General features: G+C 38.9%; 1 protein-coding gene across 11 annotated transcripts in view; it reads right to left on the reverse strand.

Annotated features, from left to right (window-relative positions):
- The window catches only part of invs (inversin), a 169,891-nt gene that overhangs the window by 28,630 nt on the left and 118,261 nt on the right, over positions 1-23,000 (reverse strand). For all 11 annotated transcript variants that reach the window (XM_078423464.1, XM_078423482.1, XM_078423427.1 and 8 more), the window contains 5 exons: positions 18,413-18,642; positions 15,581-15,687; positions 10,801-11,010; positions 4,613-4,920; positions 1,339-2,032 (listed from right to left, as the gene is read on the reverse strand). In XM_078423464.1, coding sequence (XP_078279590.1) covers positions 1,339-2,032; positions 4,613-4,920; positions 10,801-11,010; positions 15,581-15,687; positions 18,413-18,642 — 1,549 coding nt within the window. The remainder of the gene's footprint in view (positions 1-1,338; positions 2,033-4,612; positions 4,921-10,800; positions 11,011-15,580; positions 15,688-18,412; positions 18,643-23,000) is intronic.

A 23,000-nucleotide genomic window follows, 5' to 3' on the forward strand; every position in this document is an offset into this window, starting at 1 on the left:
AATTTTAAATTTAAAATTTAAACTTGAGTTTAGGGTTGGATGTACAACTGTGGTTATTGTCTCCCGGATCTACCCCCTTTAATTTTTATAGTTATACCTTTTTTAAATTTTTTTTATTCTCTCTTCCCAATAGTTTATAGTTTTTTTTTTCTTTCTTCTTTATTTTTTATTTTCTCTCTTTAAAAATTTAAAAATTGAAGCTATGTAAGAATTTTGTAACAAATTTGTCTTTTATTTCTATTTGTACATATGCTTTTCAAAAATAAAAATAAAAAAATAAAAAAAATAAAAATCATCATTATTCAAACCAAATTGCCTCTTCAGATTCTCAAAGCTGTTCATAGACCCCTTATGTAAAAATGTGCAATAAGATGTCAAACCTTGAGAACTCCATCTTTTAAAACTAGTGTCCTGTCTTTTTGGTATGGACTACCTTTTCAAGTATCATTAACATACCGGGAATATACAATAGGTTAACATCAATGAATTAGTCACCTTTGCCGTTGATTCCATCCTCTTTCCTAGCTAATCAGGATGAACCAGACTGTTCATGCCCTTATTCTTCCTTTAGATCCTCAATTAAATTTGCCTATTCTCCTTACTGCCAAAAAAAATGTTTAATTCTACTTGATAATGTTGTCCGTCCATCAATCCCTCAGCCAATCAGTTGCCAAAAATCTTATCCATGCCTTTATTTCAATACTTGGCTAACTTTCCAAACTCTATGGTCTGAAAATTTAAAGTCATCCAATGTTCTGCTGCCTGCATCATATCTCTAACTAAATGCTTCGGCTTCACTTCTTCATTTAGTGATGTACACTAGCTCACCGTCGCAGAATACATTAAAACTAAAATTCTCACCCTTATGTTGATGCCTTGGTTTCATCCCTCTGCATGCCTATAAAACCCTCAAGCCCTTTCTCTGTTCCTCTCAATCTGATCTCTAATCCATCCCTGCTTCTCTTTGCCTTATGATTGGAGTTCGTGTTATTAGCATTCTAAGTCAGACATTCAGGAATTCTCTTCCTAAACCATTCCAATTCAAAACCTATCTTCCTCCATCAAAGCAATCCATAAAACCCAGCTCTTTAACTAGTATGGATGGTCAATCAAAATCATAGCCTGAATGTGGTGGGCCAAAGAGCTAATTTCTGGGCTGTACAACTCTATGACTTATATAACCACTGCCAGAATCTTGCACTTCTAGTCTCTATCTATTTTTGTCTCATTAAGTCTCTGTAAAATATCATATGATATTTTTCTAAGTTAAAAGTAGTATATTTTAAAAGCAGATCAATCCTCACATTGCAGCAGTTCAAGATAACAAAGGGCTCCTACCTTTTCCAGGCTCGCTGGATTACTGTTGCTGCACGATTCTTCTTTCGAAAAAGCTCTTTCCTGAGTCTTTCCTTTTCCACTATTTGTACTCGGACTTCCAATGGAATAAGAAGAATATCAGAACTCTGATGACTCATGGGAGTGCAGGAACAGTTTTCAGGGCTAAGAGATCGAGGAATGCCAGTCGCGCTCTGAGGTGGCTTTTCAATAGTATCATGTTTTCCAGCTGTTGCTAAAGAATTGGTCATTTTAGATTTCGGGGAATTTGGAGGATGCAAAACAGGAGTGATGCTCTCAGGGACATGGCTGCCAATATGACCAGTTTTATCAATATTGCTTACAATAGGTTTGGCACTTCCAGGTCGGCTTGAGCCAGCAGGTGAGAATCGACCACTCTTCAGCCCTCCTGGCTCCTCACTGTCAGATTTAATTTTATGATGTCTGCTGCAAAGTAATAGAGATGCACTCTGCTGCTTCATTAGATTTTTGGTTGTACTGATTGAGCGAAGGACAGCAGGCTTTGACCGACCACAACTGATTCCGTTGTTTATTTCAGGCATCTTTTTATCAATTCTATCATCACTTTCTGAAGGCATGAGTTGTCTGGAAGCATGTAGTTCACCTGAGGCACTTTCTTCATTGAACTGCTGTTGATCACTGAGGTTATTATTTTTGGAATTCTTCCTGTTAAGATCTGAGATGGTGAAATTGTATTACTTTATAAGACATTTAATAAAAATATTTATCAATAAAAGCATCATATATTGGAAGAAATCTATAAATTCTAAAGTTCAGCAATTTTTAAGTTTATGATAGTGAGGTAACTTCCATTTATTGCACACATTGTTTGGTCATATGTACGTCACTTTAGTAATCAATAGTTAACCTCTGACTCCAGAATGTCTGTTAACCTGAAGAATTCAACCTCTGTTATGTTGTACAACATTTTCATTTCTAAAAGTTTTGAATGAAACAGTTATGCTATAAATAGACAAAGAGAGATTTAACTCTTCAAGCTGATGACCTTTTATCAATGTGAAACATTAACTTTGAACAAAACACAAAGTGCTGGAGGAACTGAGTGGGTCAGTCAGCATCTGTGGAAGGAAACACTTTTGACAACTGTATTTGCAGTCTGATGAAGTATCATGACCCGAAACGTCACCTGTCCATTCCTTCCACAGATGCTGCCTGACCCAGAGTTCCGCTAGCACTTTGTGTTTTGTTCAAGATTTCACCATCTGCAGTTTCTTGCATCTCCATGAAATATTAACGTCAATTTTTTTTTAACAAAGATACTCCCTATCTTGCTTTTGTTTTTAATTCCAGAATCTACAGTATTTTTTTCTTTTGATTAAATGGGGATAGTATTTCTTTACAAAACATTTTCACAGGAACCAATATGATCCTTACAATCTGCTAAATATGATTATATTTATATTATATTGAAATGATAAAAGATTCCTAACTGAGACATGAATCAACTTATTAGTCCATACAGAAAATTACATTAACATCGATTTATAAATACATTGCTCATCTGTAAATACCACTTCTCACAAAAATAGAGTGATACAACCTCAAAATTAGAACATTTAGTAACTCCAGCACTATATTTCTGAAATCACTGCACAATTTCTCTTGGATTTTAGCACCTTTGGCATGTTTGACGTTTACTAAAATGATTTTGTTTTGATGAATAAGTGGCCAGACTCTTATGACACGACTCCTAGCCTATATTCATGTGGAACCAGGCCCTTCAGCCCAACTTGGGCTGACCAACATGCACCATCTGCACTAGGCCCACCTGCCCGTGTTTGGTCCATATCCCTCTAAACCTATCATTTCCATATACCTGTCTAAATATTTCTCGAAGGTTGTGATAGTACCTGCCTCAACTACCTCCGCAGGCAGCTCATTCCATATACCTACCACCCTTTAGTAAAACAAAAGTTGCCCCTCCTATTAAATCTTTCCCCCTCGTCTTATTCTTTGTCCTCTGGTTCTTGATTCCCCTACTCTGGGTAAAAGACTGTGTGACCAAAACTGAAGGCAATACTCTAAATGTGGCCTCTCCAATGTCTTATATAACTAACATAACCTCTCAATGTCTATACTCAATGCCCTGACTGATGGACAATGCGGCGAAAGCCTTCTTGATCACCCTATCTACCTGTGACACCACTTTTAAGGGACTATGTACTTGCATTCCTAGATCCCTCTGCTCTACATCTCTCCCCAGAGCCCTACCATTCACTGTATAGGTCCAGCTCTGGTGTGACCTCCCAAAATGCAACACCTCGCACTTCTCTGTATTAAATGCCTTCAACCATTCTACTGCCCACCTGATCAAGATCCTGCTGCAATTTTTGACGACTATCTTCAATACCACCCTCTTTAGTGTCACGTGCAAACTTACTAATCATGCCTTGTACATTCTCATCCAAATCATTAATATAGGTGACAAACAGCACTGAATCGTGAGGCACACCACTAGTCACAGGCCTCCTGTCTGAAAAACATCCTTCCACCATCAAACCTCTGCTTCCTTCCTTGAAGCCAATTCTTTATCCAGTTCTCGTTGGATCGATCCCAAGCAATCTAACCTTCCAGAGTAGCCTACCATGTGGAACATTGTCAAATGCCTTGCTGAAATCTATATTCCATCTAAAACTCCTGAAACAGCATCTGCAGCTCTGCCCTCATCAACCCTTTTGATCACATCTTCAAAAAACCACACTGAGAATCGGAAATTAATAAACTATGTATAATCTTATGTAACATCTCACGTATTTTGATTAACTGAGCCATACTTTGAAAGATCCAGTAGCATCTATAACAATTAAACTAAAACTCTCGTTTGTTTGTTTGTTTGTTCCTGAACTACAGCCAAAACGGTACACAATAGCGCGACAATTGTAGGCCCACCTTACTTACCGTCATCCCTTTGGTGCTAATGGAAGAAGTTTCATTGAAATTGGTGTTATATTTTTTAAGTTATTCACGTTTTAAAGTTTAAATCTATCTCCTGGGGGGGGGGTGGGAAGGGATTAAAGGAGGGAGGGGGGTGGAGGGAGGATAAGGGGGGGTTGAGGGGGGTGGAATGGGGAGGAGGGAGGAGGGGCGAGGGGGAAGGAGGGAGGGTGGGGGGGAAGGGGAGGAGAGGGTGCTGCACCAATGCAGGAGAGGTTTGGGCCCAATGGGTCCACTTGGTCTAGTATTAAATAAAGTTTCTCCAAGAATCAATATGTGCATAAACAATGTACTGCTTTACCTTTTCTCCTTTTAAGCTGTCTTTTTCCAGGTCCAGCAGGTGGAGGGCGACTCTGAATGGTATCTATATTCCTCCAAAGTTTCTCTTCAGATCTGCTTTTAGATTGCCTCCTCGAATCCTCACTAACTTTCTGCTCCACTTGGTCCTCTGAAACGATGGCTGTGGTAGAGCATGCTTCATTGGTTGAATCTACATCTTCAATATGACAATTAAATTTTCCAACTTTTTGTTGTACATTTAACTCGGATTCCAGTTTCTTTTCCTTTTGAAACTCTGCTTCCCTCCTTTTATTCTCCTCCTCACGTTTCCTACAATTGAATAGATAGAAAATAAGCACATGGACTAAGATGAATAGATATATACAAAATGTTTTTCCATTGTCCCTATACCTCACCATACTTGTGCTCATGGCAATAAACTCAACATAACTTGCTAGGGCACAATTGGAGTATTGTTTGCAGTGCAAGTCACTATACTATTGATAGGACATGAATGCACAGGTGGGAAATTCACCAGAATGTTGTCTAAAATGGAACTTTTTATATATAAGGAGAGACTGGGTGGGCCAGGTTGTCTTCCTTGGAGTAGAGGAGGTTCAGATGGAACCTGATAGAAATATACAATGTTAAGAGAGGCACAGAGAGGGTGGATAGCATAAACATTTCCCCATAACATGGACATCTAAAGCCACAGAGTACCGGCTTCAGATGAAAAGTAAAAGGGTTAGGAAGGATCTGAAAAATTATTTTTCACCCAGAGAGTGATTGCAATCTGTTACACATTGACGGAAAGGATGGTGGAGGTTCACACAACGTTAACAAGTATCTGGACAAGCACTTGAATCATCAAGATATTCAAGAATACAGACCAAGTGTTGGTGAATGGGATTAGTATATATGGGCATTTGATGGTGGACATTGACATGGTGAGCTGAAGGATCTGTTTCTGTTATGTATGAGCAAGTCTTAACTTGCATACTCTGGTGAGCCAATAAAACAACCAAGAGTAGAAGTACTAGTTTACTTTTCTCTGTTATCCCTTTGCCCTTAATTGCGATGTCCAGTGAAATCTGGGATGAACCTGGAATTTATAAAAGTTGCATGGCACTCTGTGTAATCACCGTCATTTGAGTTGGATGAGAACTGGAGAATAGTACTACATAACTAATTAAAACAAATACTTAAAAAGCAAGAGAGCTGTAATCATTATGATTGATTGTGCAATCAATGGCAGCGAAAGAGGTTAAACATGCATACTATACCCTCAGGGTTAATATTGACTACACACTGTACACTGGGGAGAATCTCAATGACCGTAAAGTGAGGAAGCTGATAAACATCTTGATCATGTGTTATTTCTACAATAAAACTTCAATTACCCTCAAAAGAAGATAAGCTAATAATCAATGTAATATTGGCAGGTGAACCAATATCAAATTGGAATGAAAAGTCTGCCAAATTATTTGCATTAAATTCTGTCATGGTTACACCATTGGGTGTGTAATGTTGACACAAAAATAATATAAATATTTGAATATGTTGCCTCATATTACACTCAATAATTCATAATGAAAACCAACAGGACTAAATTAACAAGCAAAGGAGTTATGCATCACAGATGCAGCACTCAATCTACATCATGCCGATTTGGTTTGGGTCACACCAGGCACAACGTATATTCTGCACATCACAAGTTACACAGACATATGTGGAACAATGTTTTTCAAATGTAACCCAGGGCATTATATTTCAATAACTCTGCTGCGTCTGTTATTTGCAATTCATCAATAGAATGCTTACAGACAGCAAGTGTTGAATTCTGTTCTGCTGGTGATTGTTTAATGTTAGTACAGGAAAATGTGACTGTCAACACATTAGCAGAAACTCCTGCAAACGACAAGCTACTTATGTAATGTGTCATCATCATTTTCCAAGATCCATGCCAATGACAACTGATGTCTATTCAGGGCTACCTGTCAAGGTAGACTCCAAACCTTATTTATCAATGCTCTCTGGCCGTATTTGTTCCACAGAGGGAACTAATTAAAGCCAATCCTTTCGATCAAATTAATTGATCTTAACCTTGGGTGTTTGGCAGGTAATGCACAACAGCATTCCCTGTAGTTCTAATCAGAATGTCTACAGTTAAATATAAGTATTGACACAATATAAAGATTGTAATTCTTCCTTCTCAGTGAAATGGGGAATAGATTCATGCACTTAACTCCTCGTGTCTATCAGTAAAATCTATCCCCACGGCTTATAAATGAGGCTTAAATCATGACAAGAAAAAAATGGTCTGGAATTAAACAGATAGCCTATACTAAACAAGGCCACATTATCTTTACTTCATGGAAGCATGAACTAAGAATAGTCATGAAAGTTAATTATCCAGAATTAGTGCCAACATTGTGCTTCACAAATCAGAGAACAAAATTACAATCTGATATAATTCTTTGATCTTTACTCAGAAAATTTGGTCAAAGCAATAAAGGCCCTCATTCTCTCTAATTACGTTAAATTGCACAGGGAGACAGTGTGCAGCAGATAACATTAGGATGAAGGTACTATTTTGTCCACACATGCTCCAGCTCTTTCCCACAATAAAAAATTACAGATTATCCCAAGCTGGGAGGAGTAGAGGCAGTAGGTGGCATGAGGGGAAGAGGAGGAAAGAAACAACTAAAGATTATGACCAAAGCTCGGTTGTACCAGGGAGATATAATCTGCAATATTGACCATCTGGAAGGGGTATAATAAACTAGAAACGAGGAACTAAAAATGAGTGCAGCATAAAAAGGTACAGCACACACTTGTGCAGTAAGTGGAGAAACAATGAAGGATGGCACAATGTGGGGGAGTTGACTCCAAGCTTTACGGACACTTGACTGGCTGGCACTGTAGAGGAGAGACACAAAATAGATGAGATGTTTGCATCTATAGCGGTCAGATCCTCCAGCCAATTGCTAGAGTCAATGCTAAGAATATTGCCAAAGCATCTGATCTTGTAGTTGTGTTAATGATCTCATAACAGGAGTGGGTGGTCAAAGTTAATGAATATATTTTCAAATGTCTTATACCATCATCTGTATCATTGAGCTCAATGCTCCAACCATCCATCAATCAATCACCTACTAATAATATCCATCAATCAGGCAGACTCAGTGTGTGTTTAAACTGAAGATTGACACAAAAAGCTGGAGTAACTCAGCGGGACAGGCAGCATCTCTAGAGAGAAGGAATGGGTGACGGTTCGGGTCGAGACCCTTCTGGCCTAATTGGGCCTGGGTGGGTGGGAGTGGGTTTGCCAGATAATATAAGTGTCAAATGCATATAGGTTCTGCTTCAAGGGGTTCGGATGAAGTCCACAATCAACTAGGCTACGGATGGCAGCTAATGGGCACCTACATGAAATTATGTATATGTTAACGTATCAGAAAGTTTGCTTTGGATGCCAAGGAGCATGGAGCACTGGTGTGCACGCTTTCAAACCTTTGTTGCTTCTGACTTAAAAACTAAAAACCTTTTTGTACGTTTTTCCATCTGAATACAAATAAAACTCCCTTGAATTTTAGAAACAACCATTCAATCACAATTTAATGGCATTAGGATCAGTATGAAACAACTATTGCAGCACAAAAGAAGAAATCATAGAACATAAAACAGGACAGCACAGAGATTTTAAGGCAGTGATCAATAGATTCTTGATTAGTATGGGTGTCAGAGGTGATGTGGAGAAGGAGAATGGGGTTAGGAGGAAGAAATGGATCTCTCTATTGATTGAATGGTGGAATAGACTTGATGGGCGGAATGGCCTAATTCTACTCCTATTCGTAATGATCTTTTGAACACAAGAACAGGTCCATCGCCCTCCAATGTCTGTGCCGAACATGATGCCAAGACCGTCTCTTCTTATCTACCTGCAAATAATCCATATGCCTTCATTCCCTGCATATCCACATGCTTACCCAAAAGTCTCTTACATGCCACTATCATATCTACCTTAAGTCATCAGTTTGAAGAAGGGTCTCGACCCGAAACGTCACCCATTCCTTCCCTCCAGAGATGCTGCCTGACCCGCTGAGTTACTCCAGCATTTTGTGATACCTTAACCATAAACCCTAGCAGTGCTGTCCATGCACACATCTGCCTCTGTGTAAAAATGTTGTCCACACATCTCACTTAAACTTTGCTCTAATCACCTTAAAGCTATGCCCTCTAGTATTTTCCATCCTGAGAAATCTTGAGAGAATTATGAATTTTAAACATTACACATACTAGAAAAGATATTTTGTACTGTAATATAACACTGAAAATGGCCTGGATTTTGAGATTTAAAAAAAGGAAATTCTTGTAGAGTGCCATGTTCCAATTTTAATTTTGCCTCTGTCGAGATTTAAATGTGCTTTCTTTCCATTTAACATTATTTGCAGTTTCATGCCTCAAAAATAATTTGTCAATCTGATTAGTCAACACAAAAAGACAGGAGCAGGAGTAGGTCACCTGGCTTCTCAAGCCTGTGCCACCAAAGAACTGCTTTACCTGTTTAGACAATAGACAATAGGTGCAGGAGTAGGCCATTCGGCCCTTCGAGCCAGCACCGCCATTCAATGTGATCATGGCTGATCATTCTCAATCAGTACCCCGTTCCTGCCTTCTCCCCATACCCCCTCCCCATATATCCTTAAGAGCTCTATCTAGCTCTATCTAGCTCTCTCTTGAATGCATTCAGAGAATTGGTCCACTGCCTTCTGAGGCAGAGAATTCCACAGATTTACAACTTTCTGACTGAAAAAGTTTTTTCTCATCTCCGTTCTAAATGGCCTACCCCTTATTCTTAAACTGTTGCCCCTGGTTCTGGACTCCCCCAACATTGGGAACATGTTTCCTGCCTCTTAGTGATACCAGATGTCCTGGTAGGGAATACAGAGACATATTCAGATGGTATATTGTTAATATAGGAATTACCGATGGAAACAAAGATAACATCTAGACATCTAGATGACTTCTACTGAATGTATTGATACTTGAAGGACTAATTGCTATTTTAAATTACATGGTGTAGCTGCATATGGTAAGATCACGCTATGAGAAACAGCAGCTGCATAGTCACAGCTGGCAACCAAGTTAATGATTTAGAAACTGATCACCATTTTTATAACGGAAGATAATTGGTTCCTTCATGTGTACATGTAAGGGAATGCATTTGTTCAGTATTGGGACAGAACAAATAAGACATGACCATGGAGACACAAGGAATTGCAGATGCTGGAATATTGATTAAAACACAAAGTACTGGAGTAACTCAGCGAGTCAGGCAGCAATTGTAGAGGGAATGGACAGGCGGTGTTTCAGGTTGGTCCCTTCTTCAGACCATGACCACGTAGCGTTCAGGAAATAAAATAGCCAATTTTAGAAGGGGAGAGAGTGGATGATGTGGAAACAGGGGAGGCAAAGGCCTAAATTAGCCACCTCTTTGAGAAACAAATCAAAAAACCCAAGCCATGACCCACTGATGAGATCGGGGTAAAGGAGATCAATGGACTCTGGTGAACAAAATAAAGCAGATGATTGAGAAAAGCCGTTGATACTGGGAAACTATAGGTGAAAGGTGCAGGCATTAACAACCACTGGACAGGTACTTGGCACCATTGAAATGCAAATGCCTTCTGCCTCAAATTTATGCAAATGACGTGGGAAGTTCAACTTAGCTGCGGTTATCCCAATTTTAGCAAAAATTCAGAGCAATCAGTGTCTCTGCTGCCCAATATGAAAAAAAATATTGTTGGTTATTTGAATGATTAAAAATATTTCTTGACTTCTCTGATAAGCCACATGCAGTTCAGATTGTTAGAATGGCAGATTTTTGTCTCTGAAGCACATTAGTAAACAAGATTTCTCTTTTACAACAATCCAGTCATTCCATGCTTACCATTGCTGTGACAAGCTTTTGATTTAAATCCACATTTATATAACTGCTTGTCTTTAAATAATTCTGCTGCCAGAGTGGGATTCAAACTCATGTCCTTGGATCAATTGGTGAGAACTGAATGTTAGTCCATTAAACCAATTCACGATGCAAATGTACCTCCATGTATTTCCACCTTTGCTTCCTTGTGCTGATATATGTATATTTTTTAAACTGACAGCATGAATTTGATTTTGTAATTCTTGAGACCTAATACTTACTTGGCAGCATCCTTTCGAAGTTGTTCATGTTTCATGAGAAGATTTTTTCTTTCCTGGAAAGCCTTACGAACCATGTAACCTTTATAAACAGCCTGGACTTTGGACGCAGCAATGTCCTGAATTGCAGCAATAGACAGTGCTCCATGTTCCAGCATATACTGGATTACTTCTTGATGTTCTCCAAGCAAGGCATAGTCAAGTGGAGTGAACCTGAAACACCAATTAAGAAAAGGTCAACAAAATGTGTTAATTTGGGCTTACAATATGCTTCCTTAAAATTACAGCAAATTTTTATCAAACTTTAAAATGTTATATGTAGCCAGATGAGAGAGTGCAGGCTCCTCTAACAAATGCCACCCGCAGTCCTGGTTGAGGTGGTTTATTTTCCAGACATACTGTCGGGACTAATTAACATTCTTCAAATGGAAGCTGAACTACTCTGAACTGAATTACTCTGAACATTTACTGAGATTGTAACCACTGCTCCATTATTTGAAGAGCTTCCTCCTGAACTTCTAGTTTATGAGAATTCTGTTCAGAGACTGAAAAAGTGGGGAGGAATCTGTTCCTCAATCTGGTGATATGTTCTTTCAAGCGTTTGTATCATTTGTCCAGTGGGAGAGTGGAGAAAAGGGAATGACAATGGTGCAAACGGTCCTGGATTATGTTGGCTGCTTTCCAGAGGCAGCGTGAAGTGGCTGTACGCTAGACTGGACAACAGTCACAACTCTGCAATTGCTTGCCATCTTGAGCAGAGATATTGCCAAAACGAGTTGTGATGCATGTCACAGGATGATTTCTGAAATGATTCTGTAGAGATTGGTAAGAGACATTGGAGACATGCCAAACTTCCTTAGTCTTCTGGGGAAGTTGTGGTGTTGTTGTGCTTTCTTGGCTGTAATATAAAAGCTTGTTTTCTCATTTTCATGGTTCTGTAAAAGAATCCTTGATTTAATACACTACCGATTTCTCTACCTGCAAATCTTATTGACCTGCTGAGTGCTTCCATCATTTTCTGTTTTTTTTTCAAATTTCCAGAATCTATATTTTTTTGCTCCAAATTCGATTGCACTCATTTTGTTGCTGTACTTCTACAGATGGTGAATCTATTTGGGATTAAACCCACCCTGTATTAAATGCACAATAGCAAGCTAACACTTTAGAGATACAGCGCGGAAAAGGCCCTTCGGCCCACCGAGTCCGCGCTGACGAGCGATCACCCTATACACTAACTCTAACCTACACACTAGGGACAATTTACAATTTTACAAAAGCTAATTAACCTAGAAACCCGTGCATCTTTGGAGTGTGGGTGGAAACTGGAGCACTTCAGAAAACCTACATGGTCATAGTGAGAACGTACAAACTCCTTACGATCAGCACCTGCAGGCAGGATCAAACTCGGGTCTCTGGCGCTGTGTGGCAGTAGCTTTACTGCTACGCCACTGTGCTGCCCGAGGAGAGTTTGTTGATTAATGTAGCCAGTATCAGCACAATCTGTTTGCCAGTATTGAAGTAAAAGCTTTGTAAATGTGGCACTCATTTTCTCAAAAATGAGTACCACATTCATTACAGGGCGGCACAATGACGCATCGGTAGAGTTGCAGCCTTAAAGCGCCAGACACCCACGCTGGATCCTGACTACGGGTGCTGTCTGTATGGAGTTTATACATTCTCCCTGTGACCATGTGGGTTTGCTCCGGTTTCCTCATGCATTCCAAAGACATGCAGGTTTCGTAGGCTAATTGGCTTCTGTAAATTGTCCCTAGCGTTTAAGATAGAATTAGTGTATGCTTGAACTCTGGTCAGCATGGACTCGAAGGGTCTATTTCCACGCTGTATCACTGAAAAAATCTTACAAAAAAATGTACAGCCCATCACACTTTCACACTTACTTAAGTATCATTACATTACAAATTATCATTGTGCTGCAACTATGCATTATTTCTATGGGTAAGGAAATCAAATGTGAGACAAAAAAAAATGCTCAGACTTCTTGATTGAGATATTTCTCTAATGTTCAGACTTTCTACAATGGAATCAGCAGTATGTGATGCAGAGGCTTGCATCCACATGATTTTCTTCACTTTCCACCAATGCAGGCACTGATTGGTTTGAGAATACAAGAGTTTGTCAGCACTGGGCCTGTACTCACTGGAGTTTAAAGGAATGAGGGGGGACCTCATTGAAACATACAAAAAAGTGAAAGGCTTGGATAGAGTGGATGTGGAGAGGATGTTTCCACGAGTGGGAGAGTCTAGGACGAGAGGTCAGAGCCTCAGAATTAACGGACGTTTTTTTAGGAAGGAGAGGAGGAGAAATTTCTTTAGGTGGTGAATCTGTGAAATTCTTTGCCACAGAGGGCTGTGGAGGCGTCAGTGGATATTGTTATGGCAGAGATAGGTAGATTCTTGATTAGTACAGGTGTCAGAGGTTATGGGGAGAAGGCAGGAGAATGGGGTTAGGTTAGTAGGGAAAGATAGATCAGCCATGATTGAATGGCGGAGTAGACTTGATGGGCCAAATGGCCTAATTCTACTCCTATCACGAATGACCTTAAGATTTCAACAAACCTGGCTTTGTTCTCCTTGGATTAAAGGAGGTTGAGGGTAGATCAGCTAGATCAAGACAGGCTTAGATGGAGTGAACAGTGAGAGGCTGTTCCTATTGGCAGAAGGCTCAAGGACTTGGGACACAAATTCAAGGTGATGGTTAACTTAATTGCAAGCAAATACTTTTTATTTGTACAAAGAGTGGTGATGAATTGGAATTCACTGACTTTGGGTATAGTAGAAACAGAGTTAGATAGTGAATCCGAAAAGTATTTAGCACAGCATTCAAGGGAAAATTATTTTACGACTACAGAGCAGGGGAACAGGGAAAAAATGATTACTCTACACAAAGCCAGCAGGTCTCAAATGACAGAATGGTCTTCTTTTGCACCATGATTCCATGACAAGGTTCCAATCTTTTCTAACAAGTGAATGGCAAGTCAAACACCTGTCTTACTTATCTTGTACATGGAAGTACTAAAGGTAAGTTCAGGAAAACAGAGCCATATATAACACACAAATATTCTGAAATGAAGGGAAGAATAATTAAAATTGTATTCATATTACATCTTTTCATGACCTGATGACATTCTAACACTTCCAACAGTCAATTGTATAATTTTAAGGTGAAGTCAATGGTGTAAAGTAAGAAAATTTGACAGCCAATTTGTGCACAGGAAGACCTTATAAGCAACAATGCAAAATAGCCAGTGAAATTGATTGGGAATTATATATCTACAAAGGCAAAAACTAATAGTACTGTTGGATCTTTTAGATCAACAATGAAAAATTATAGGACCTTGAATTAATGCCTTATCTGAAAATAGGGGCTTTGCAAACTTTATTCTGATTATGGGACAGTGGACTCCAATTCCAGGCACTGTTCCCCACTCTTAAGGAGTAAAACGCCCTACTGCTGATATGTAGCAGATGTTATAGATACAGTATTACTCTATGAAATACACAATAAATAAAATGCATTAACGATAAAGGTTTTAATTCAACAAATACTTTATCATAATCTAATTTAATGTGTTTTATTCAGCTCACATTAAAACCTGCCACCTTCTCTCCTCTTGCTACCTACATTAATTAAGAAAGAGGCAGCAGATAACTATGTAGTCAAACAAGCTATGTGGACTGGCAGGCAGTGCTACTTACTGATGCTTAAAGGCTTAGTTGTTGTTAATGGTGTAGGTGCAAACATGACTTTGATTCTCCTGCTTTGAGGGACAGTGCTAATATTGGCAGCTTCCAAAACATGCCAAAGAATGTGGTTAATGAGAGACATGTGAATTTTTCAGGCAGTTTGAAAGATCAAGTACACTGATTGATTCAACTAAGCGTGGTAACTAAAAACTAGAACAAAACCAAGGAAGTAGAAAATCAATACATGCCAGTCTTCTATGTGAAATGGGCAGCTCAAGGTAAAGACATGGCCAAAGACACAGCCTGCAGCTCAATTTAAATTGAGCCCAGGCTGTCTCTTGCACAAACCCAATGAGCTGTGAATACCAATTGATCATCCCAATACAAACACCAGTTGTGCTCTTGACCCCTTTTAACATTGACACGAGCTTCCGGTTCTACAAAGCCTTACTCAGCTCCCAAATGAGACATTTTAATACCTGACATTAATATACCCCTCTTAGACCTTGTGACATTATGTTTGGGTAAATGACTTCTCTGAAGTAAAATGCCTGATAACAAACTTAGGAATAGTTTTATGTTGCGATAATGTAAACCTTAAACTAGATTAAAAATACCTCAAAGTTGTTTCACAGATTACCTTGCCAACTAACAGATGTAGGACGCATTTATTCTGCAATTGTTATGTGGATTTACACATTTGTTATGAATTAACAGAAAGTGACTTGTAATAATGCAATATAATGTGATATGAGAATTTGTCTAACTCTGCAAAGGTGCAGTATATGAGATTTTTTGGTTACTTTAAAAATGATAGAATCATTAAGTAAACAAGGAGCAAGAATGTCAAGATATTTTGGATATTATAAATTCATAAGTCATTGGAGGCGAATTAGACCATTCAGCCCATCGAGTATAATCCACCATTCTCTCCAATGCAGGCACATCCCTCCTCAGATATGGGGCCCAAAACTGCTCACAATTCTCCAAATGCGGTCTGACCAGTGCCTTATAAAGCCTCAGTATTACATCTCTGTTTTTATATTCTAGTCCTTTCAAAATAAATACTAACATATTACCTTTCTTCATTTGTCTCCATGTGATTAGGAAAGGCATTATAGCCCAACAAAAGCTTAACAGCATCCAGATAACCGTTGTTGCAAGACCAATGTAGCGCCGTTCGTCCCTGAAATAAAGGACAAGAGTTGCATGTTATTTATGCAACATGGGCACCGCTTTGAGCTGAAGAATGTAAAACAGTGGTAAAGAAGTATTGGAGATGAATACTGATCAATGCATTTTTTTAAATGTCTCAAGTACTTTGAAGGATTTCTGAAAATCACATGGCCTGAACTGGCAAAAAGAGGCAAAGAAAATAAATCTTTCCTTTCCTCTCAATTTCATATTCCAGCACTTGAGGGCAATCAAATAAACCTTGCTGATGTTGATAACCAGAATTACAACTCACCGTCTCTGTTGTTATTCCAATACTAATGCAAAGTTCCACAGCCCTGTAAGTGTGGATGCACAAAAGCTGTACCTTTTTCTCTCATGTGTAACTACAGAAACTTAGAAAGGAGTATTCATCGTATTACCTCAATTTGGAAGTGGTATTCTGATCTGTTATCAAATGAAACCTCACTAACTTATGAACCACTCACTCGACCACATTGAACCTATGGCCAAGAAAGCACACCAACACCTCTCCTTCCTCAGAGGGCAAAGGAAGTTGTGCATGTTTCCAACAACTCCTACCAACTTCTAAAGATGCACTGTAAGAAGCATTCTATATGGATTTATCACCACTTGATACCCAAGACTGCAAGAAAATGCAGAGAGTTGTGGATATAGCCCAGTCCATCATACAGACTGGCCTCCGCACCAGTGATTCCATCAACATTTCACGTTGTCTCGGGAAAGCTGTCAACATAATCAAGGGTCTTTTTCAGCGAAGTCACTCCCTCCTCCCCTCTCCCGTTGGGCAGAAGATACAAAAGCATGATGGCATGCTCCACCATACTCAAGAACAGATTCTTCCCTGCTGTTATCTGACTACTGAATGATCTTGCTATAAGCTAGGGTGTTGTCCCTACCTTCCAACCTACCTCATTGCCAGAGCTGAAACAAGTCTACCCACCATAGCTGCAAACTGGACATTGAGGGAATTGAGATCAGCCATGATCACATTGAATGGCAGTGCTGGCTCGAAGGGCCGAATGGCCTACTCCTGCACCTATTGTCTATTGAGATCACAGAGAGAGAAATAATGAAATACATTAATTGAACAGCATTCTCTCAAAATAAAATTCAGTGCTATGCTTTTGTTTTAAATTGCTTTTGATGATTTTGACAAAAAAAACTATGAAATGTTAATGCATCTGATCCACTTCCTCTTTTCCAACCATACTGAAAACACAAGCATAGAATCATCAGAATGAACACGTGCCCATGCACTCCAAGTCTTCACTGGCTCCATGTCAGGTCAAACCAGTTAAAACTATTCTTTGGTGTCTCCTCATGCCATGGTAATATTTTATACCTCATTAATCCATTTATTTTAAAAAAAATATTTCTGAATCTATTTTTAACAAACTGTCAGGAAGATCACTTGAAATTTCAAATAGTCATTCCATAAGGTATATTTATCTTCCAGTATTGAGGAAAAGTTAAACATCAATAATCTTTCTTTCCTTTATAACACATGCCAATGTATAAGTTTAATATTTCAAGTTCGTTAATAGGTTGTTAGCTGCTGCATTTTTAAAATTTCACTTTTTCTGCCTAACAGTGCTTATTGTCTACTTTATACAGATATGATGTATTCTTAGCATGAATGAGGTGATCATTATATGTACTCCAAAATATGAAATAATCACATAATTTCGTTCCTTTCCATTTTTAAGGTGATATTTCCAATGCTAGGTGGAATTTGCAATTGAAAATTGGTAAAGGAGATAATTGGAGATCTGGTGTAATGGATTATTTGGAAGCGAGAGAAGGAACACAAATCAGGTAGAAGAGGCAGGGGAAAAAAAGCCTTTACGATATCCTAGACAAACATAGTCAGGTTAGTCCTATCAGGATACTTATTTACCTCAAGCGAGAAAAAGTCAGCATTTACTTTGGTAATGATTGCAGATGACATAAATTTAATTGTTAATGTTTCAACAGAAAAACAATGTATGTTAATGCAGTGTATGTTAATGCAATGTTCAATATTTGAATTACATTTACAAAGCATTTTTACTTCAAATGACAATTGAAGATATAATTTGAAGTAACTTGTTTGCAGTTGGCTTTTGCAGAGCAACATACATGTAGTTCAGCTTGGTTTATCTTTCATTTATTGAAAAATTATTTAACTTTCACTTCATTTTGAAACCTCACCATGACCTCCTTCTGTCTCTATTGCCCTGCAGTAGAAGGTGAAACTTCAGCCACAATTGTAACTTGTCAATTATTCCATTCTCAGGTTAGACTCAAACTGCCAAAATCCAAATGGAGAAGTTATAACAGAAAATGGACATCCCTATAGAAAATGATCCAACTAAGGACCATAGCCTACCATCTACTGGTTATCCACGATTCAGAAGGTTCATATCCCGTTATGACCTTAAAAAAAAAGCTGACAAAATCAAAAGATATGCAAATAAATCAACATTTGTAGAACTGAATTTCATTGAACACAAATTAGACTCATACAGCACAGGAACAGACCCTTTAGCCCAACGTACCCATGCTGATAAGATACCCCATCGATGCTAATCCAACCTGCCTGCGTTTGGCTCATATCCCTCTAAACTTTACCTATCTATGTACCTTAATCCTCAGGATTAAGAGCCTATTTGAGATAATTGCGTTATTCTTTTGTTCAAATAGTATTTTCTTCAGGACCCTCTTTAGTATGATACCTCTTTGTCTTGTCTATTGGGATCAGCTTTGTTTTCCATGAGCACCGCCATACAGTTGATGTAGCCTCCATATGCCGCACACTGCAAAGGGGTTCTCCCAGCAAAATCTTGCACATTAGGGTTGATCTGATTCTGAATCAGGATCTGACATACATCTGCATTTCCTCCAAGAGCAGCCCAATGTAAAGGGCTGTGTCCATCTTGGTCAATCAAATCCATTCTGCCACCCCCTATAATAATATAAACAAACAAAATAGGAGACTTTGTCAATATTAAGAAAAAGAAATGTATACATTTCTAATTATTTCTAACATGGAATATCAAGGTCATTAATATACCACATGACTTGTGCAACTTGTGTACCATGCCATTTCATCTACCCATTTACCCATTGTGCCTATGTCATTTCGTAAAATTTATTTAAAATCTATGTAAATCTATTTAAATATTTCACTTTTTTGCTTTTTCCTCTGCAAGAATTCACTTTAAGTATATTCCAATACCTTTGAAAATGTACTACTTGAAAATGTTTCCATCACCTTCAGAAGTGATGTACTCACATAGAAGTTATAGGAGCTTCACTCTGTGCATATGTGCGATGGTGAATTATAATCAAGCAGCATGGGACAGATTCAAAACCAATCTAGTATGGTAGCTCAAAGAAATGAACCACCAAAAAAATCCATAGTTAATAGTAGTGGCAGAAATGTATTTTACCGACATCTGCAGCCATGTGGCCTGGCATTTTCCTCATTCTACAGTTTCATTGCAGAGAAGCATACCAGTAGTATCAGCTTGACATAAAACTAGGCTGCTGAAGCTATAAAAGAGGAATGTGTACATGTTAAACAGTGGATGCAGCATGCTGCACTCCACAGTTACAGTTATGGTTAAAAACCACAGAGCTCACAAAATAATTTCACCATGAGAAGCTTTCTTCAACGCTAATGGTAAATGCCACAGCTTCACCACTAATTTCAAATTCCTAGGGACTGCCTATGAGTTTTGTCCAATTAATTCTATGAATGTTACAGAACTGAACCCATTACCAATTTGTTTCCTGGTGCTCATTTTATAATTTTATCACATTTTGGGCCATTGAATTCCTCTGGATCTCTTGCGGTTTAATGTTATGACCAGTTTGAAAAGTATGAGAGTATTTGTATTTTTCACAAATTTTAATGTTTGAATAGTTTTTTAAATTTTTATTAGCTCCACAGTTTCTTGGAATGTTTGTTGTCGAAGACATTCACAAATATTCAATTTCAATAAGTGCTTAGATAGCAAGTGAGTCAGGGGCAAGGACATCTGTGGATGTCAAAGCCATTCTGAAAACACTGCCAGCCAGTTAGAATGGGATCGCCCTGTACCACTCTCTGCACTTAAATAGTGTGGTTCAAGGGCAAGCAACTGTCCACCCCGGGTCAGCATATGATCTGCGAGTATGATGTTAAGGATAACAAAAGTTTTTAGAAATGAGAATTAAATTTAATTAACAACAAGAACACATTCATCAGACTCCTATTTATTGAACATTTGGACAATAAAAACGCATACATCAGGCTGTTGTTCATAGACTACAGGTGTCAACATCATTATCCCCTTCAAACTGGTTATCAAGCTCACGGAACTGGGTTTCTGCACATCTCTCTGCAACTGGATCCTCGACGTCCTCATCAATAAAACACAATCAGTATGAATTAGCAGCAACACTTCTTGCTCAATAACCATCAGCACAGGAGCACCTCATGGCTGCGTGTTCAGCCCCCTGCTCTACTCATTCTATACCCATGAATGTGTAGCCAGACACAATTCCGAATCCATCTTCAAATTCGGCGACAACACCACTGCTGTTGGACGAATTATGGATGATGACGAGTCAGAGTATGGGGGGGGGGGGGAGAGATCGATCGACTGACCCGAATGGTGCCAGAACAACAACTTTGCTCTCAACGTCAGTAAAACCAAGGAAAGGATTGTTGACTGTAGAAGAGGAAGACTGAGGATCTGCAACTTGTCTTCATCAAGGTGGGGGAGAGTGTCAAAAACTTCAAATTCCTATTCCTGCATATCTCTGAAGATATGTCCTAGTTCTAACACACTGATGCAATCATAAAGAAAGCCAATCAATGCCTTTGAAGATCAATGAGATTTAGTATGTCGACGAAATCTCTCTCCAACTCCTACACATGCATGGTAGAGAGCATACTGTCTGGTTGCATCATGGCAATTTGAATACCCAGGAACGATGAAGATTGCAAAAAGAGGTAAAAACTGCTCAGTCCATCATTGGTACTGACCTCCCCGCCTCTCTTTCAAAGGGACCGACAGGAATCACTGCCTCAAAAAGGTAGCTAGCTTCAACAGTGACCCAAACCACACTCTCATTTCACTCCTGCCATCAGCAAGAAAGGATAGGACCCTGAAAACTGACATCCAGGTTCAGTTGCAACTTCTTCCCAACAACCATCAGGCTATTAAACACTGCAACCTGTAACTAAGCTCTGAACTACACAGGCTTGGGGGGCATTGTTTTCATCTTTGCACTATTATTGTTTGCTTGTTTTTTCATATACTGAACTTTTTTGTTGTTTATTATGGTGTTTACAGAATACTTTGTTTATAATATCTGTTGTGGTGCTGCAAGAAAGAATGTTATTGTTCCGTTCCGGGACATATGACAATAAAAGACTCTTGCTCTTGACTGTAGCTCTGACTTCAACACCACAATCCCAAACAAAATCACCTCCAAATTCCTGGAATTAGGAGTCTGCACCCCACTCTGCAACTGAATCGTTGACTTCCTGACCCATAGACCGCAATCAGTCAAAATATCCTCAACAATAATTCTCAATATAAGTGCCTCATACAGACGTGTTCTCAGCCCCTGAGTGTACTCCCTATATGCTCACGTCTGTGTGGCCAAATTCTGCTTTCCAAAGTAATTCCATTTATAACTTTGCATATGATACTACGAGAGTGGGCTGGATCTTGAGCAAGATGAAGTACAGGAAAAAGATAGAGAGTTAGTAACACGGTATCAAGACAACATCTTCTCCATCAGTACAAAGGAGCTTGTTACTGACTCCAGGAAGCGAGGTGGTGTACACGTCCCAGTCATCATCAATGGTGCCAAAGTCAAGACGGTCGAGAGCTTTAAGTTCTCAGGTGTAAATATCACCAACAATTTATCTGGACCTACCACATTGAAGCTATGGCTCAAGAAAACTAGCAAACACCTCAACTGCTTCTGAAGTCTAAGGAAGTTGGACATGTCTCCATCGACTATTACCAACGTCTATAGTTGCATCGTGGAAAGCATCCTATTGAGATGCATCACAGCTTGAGATGCAACAGCTCTGCCTAAATCCACAAGAAATCATAGAGTGCACTCTGGAAAGCCTTTTTACATCAAGGCATTTAACTTTTCCTCTTAATTTCTCTTGCATTGACCTAACCGCTGCAATGCAAAACACATAGAAACATAGAAAACATAGAAAATAGGTGCAGGAGGAGGCCACGGCCCTTCGAGCCAGCACCGCCATTCATTGTGATCATGGCTGATCATCCACAATCAGTAACCTGTGCCTGCCTTCTCCCCATTTCCCTTGATTCCATTAGCCCCTAGAGCTCTATCTAACTCTCTTTTAAATTTATCCAGTGAATTGGCCTCCTGTGGCAGCAAATTCCACAAATTCACAACTGTCTGGGTGAAAAGGTTTCTTCTCACCTCAGTTTTAAATGATTTGGTTTACCTCTTAAAATAAAAGAGCAATTTTAATTTATATTAACAGTACAACTATCATGAAATATGCCTCTTACCCAGATAAAGAAGGACAGATTAGGCTATTAACCACATACCAAGTATAAGCAATTGAGAATTTGAAAGCACTCTATGGATATTCTCCTAATAGACATGGTACACTCAAGTGAGGTCAAGTGGATATGCTGATAAAAAGAAGAGAAGGTATTCATAAATATAGTGCCCTCAATAATGTTTGGAACAAAGACCCATCATTTATTTATTTGCTTCTGTACTCCACAATTTCAGATTTGTAATTAGGAAAAATCATGTGTGGTTAAAGTGCACATTGTCAGATTTTATTAAAGGCCATTTTTATATATTTTTGGTTTCACCATGCAGAAATTACAGCAGTGTTTATACATAGTCCCCTCATTTCAGGGCACCATAAATTTTGGGACACATGGCTTCAAAGGTATTTGTAATCGCTCAGGTGTGTTTAATTGTCTCCTTCATGCAGGTATAAGAGAGCTCTCAGCACCTAGTCTTTCCTCCAGTCTTTCCATCACCTTTGGAAACGTTTATTGCAGTTTATCAACATGAGGACCAAAGTTCTGGCAATTAAACTCAAATAAACCATTATGAGACAGAGAAACAAGAATAAATCTGTGAGACATTAGCCAAACCTTAGGCTTACCAAACCCAACTGTTTGGAACATCATTAAGAAGAAAGAGAGCACTGGTGAGCTTACTAATCGCTAAGGGACTGGCAGGCCAAGGAAGACCTCCACAGCTGATGACAGAAAAAATCTCTTTATAATAAAGAAAAATCCCCAAACACTTGTC

This window comes from Rhinoraja longicauda, chromosome 2 (assembly GCF_053455715.1).
Source record: "Rhinoraja longicauda isolate Sanriku21f chromosome 2, sRhiLon1.1, whole genome shotgun sequence".
Taxonomy (NCBI): domain Eukaryota; kingdom Metazoa; phylum Chordata; class Chondrichthyes; order Rajiformes; family Arhynchobatidae; genus Rhinoraja; species Rhinoraja longicauda.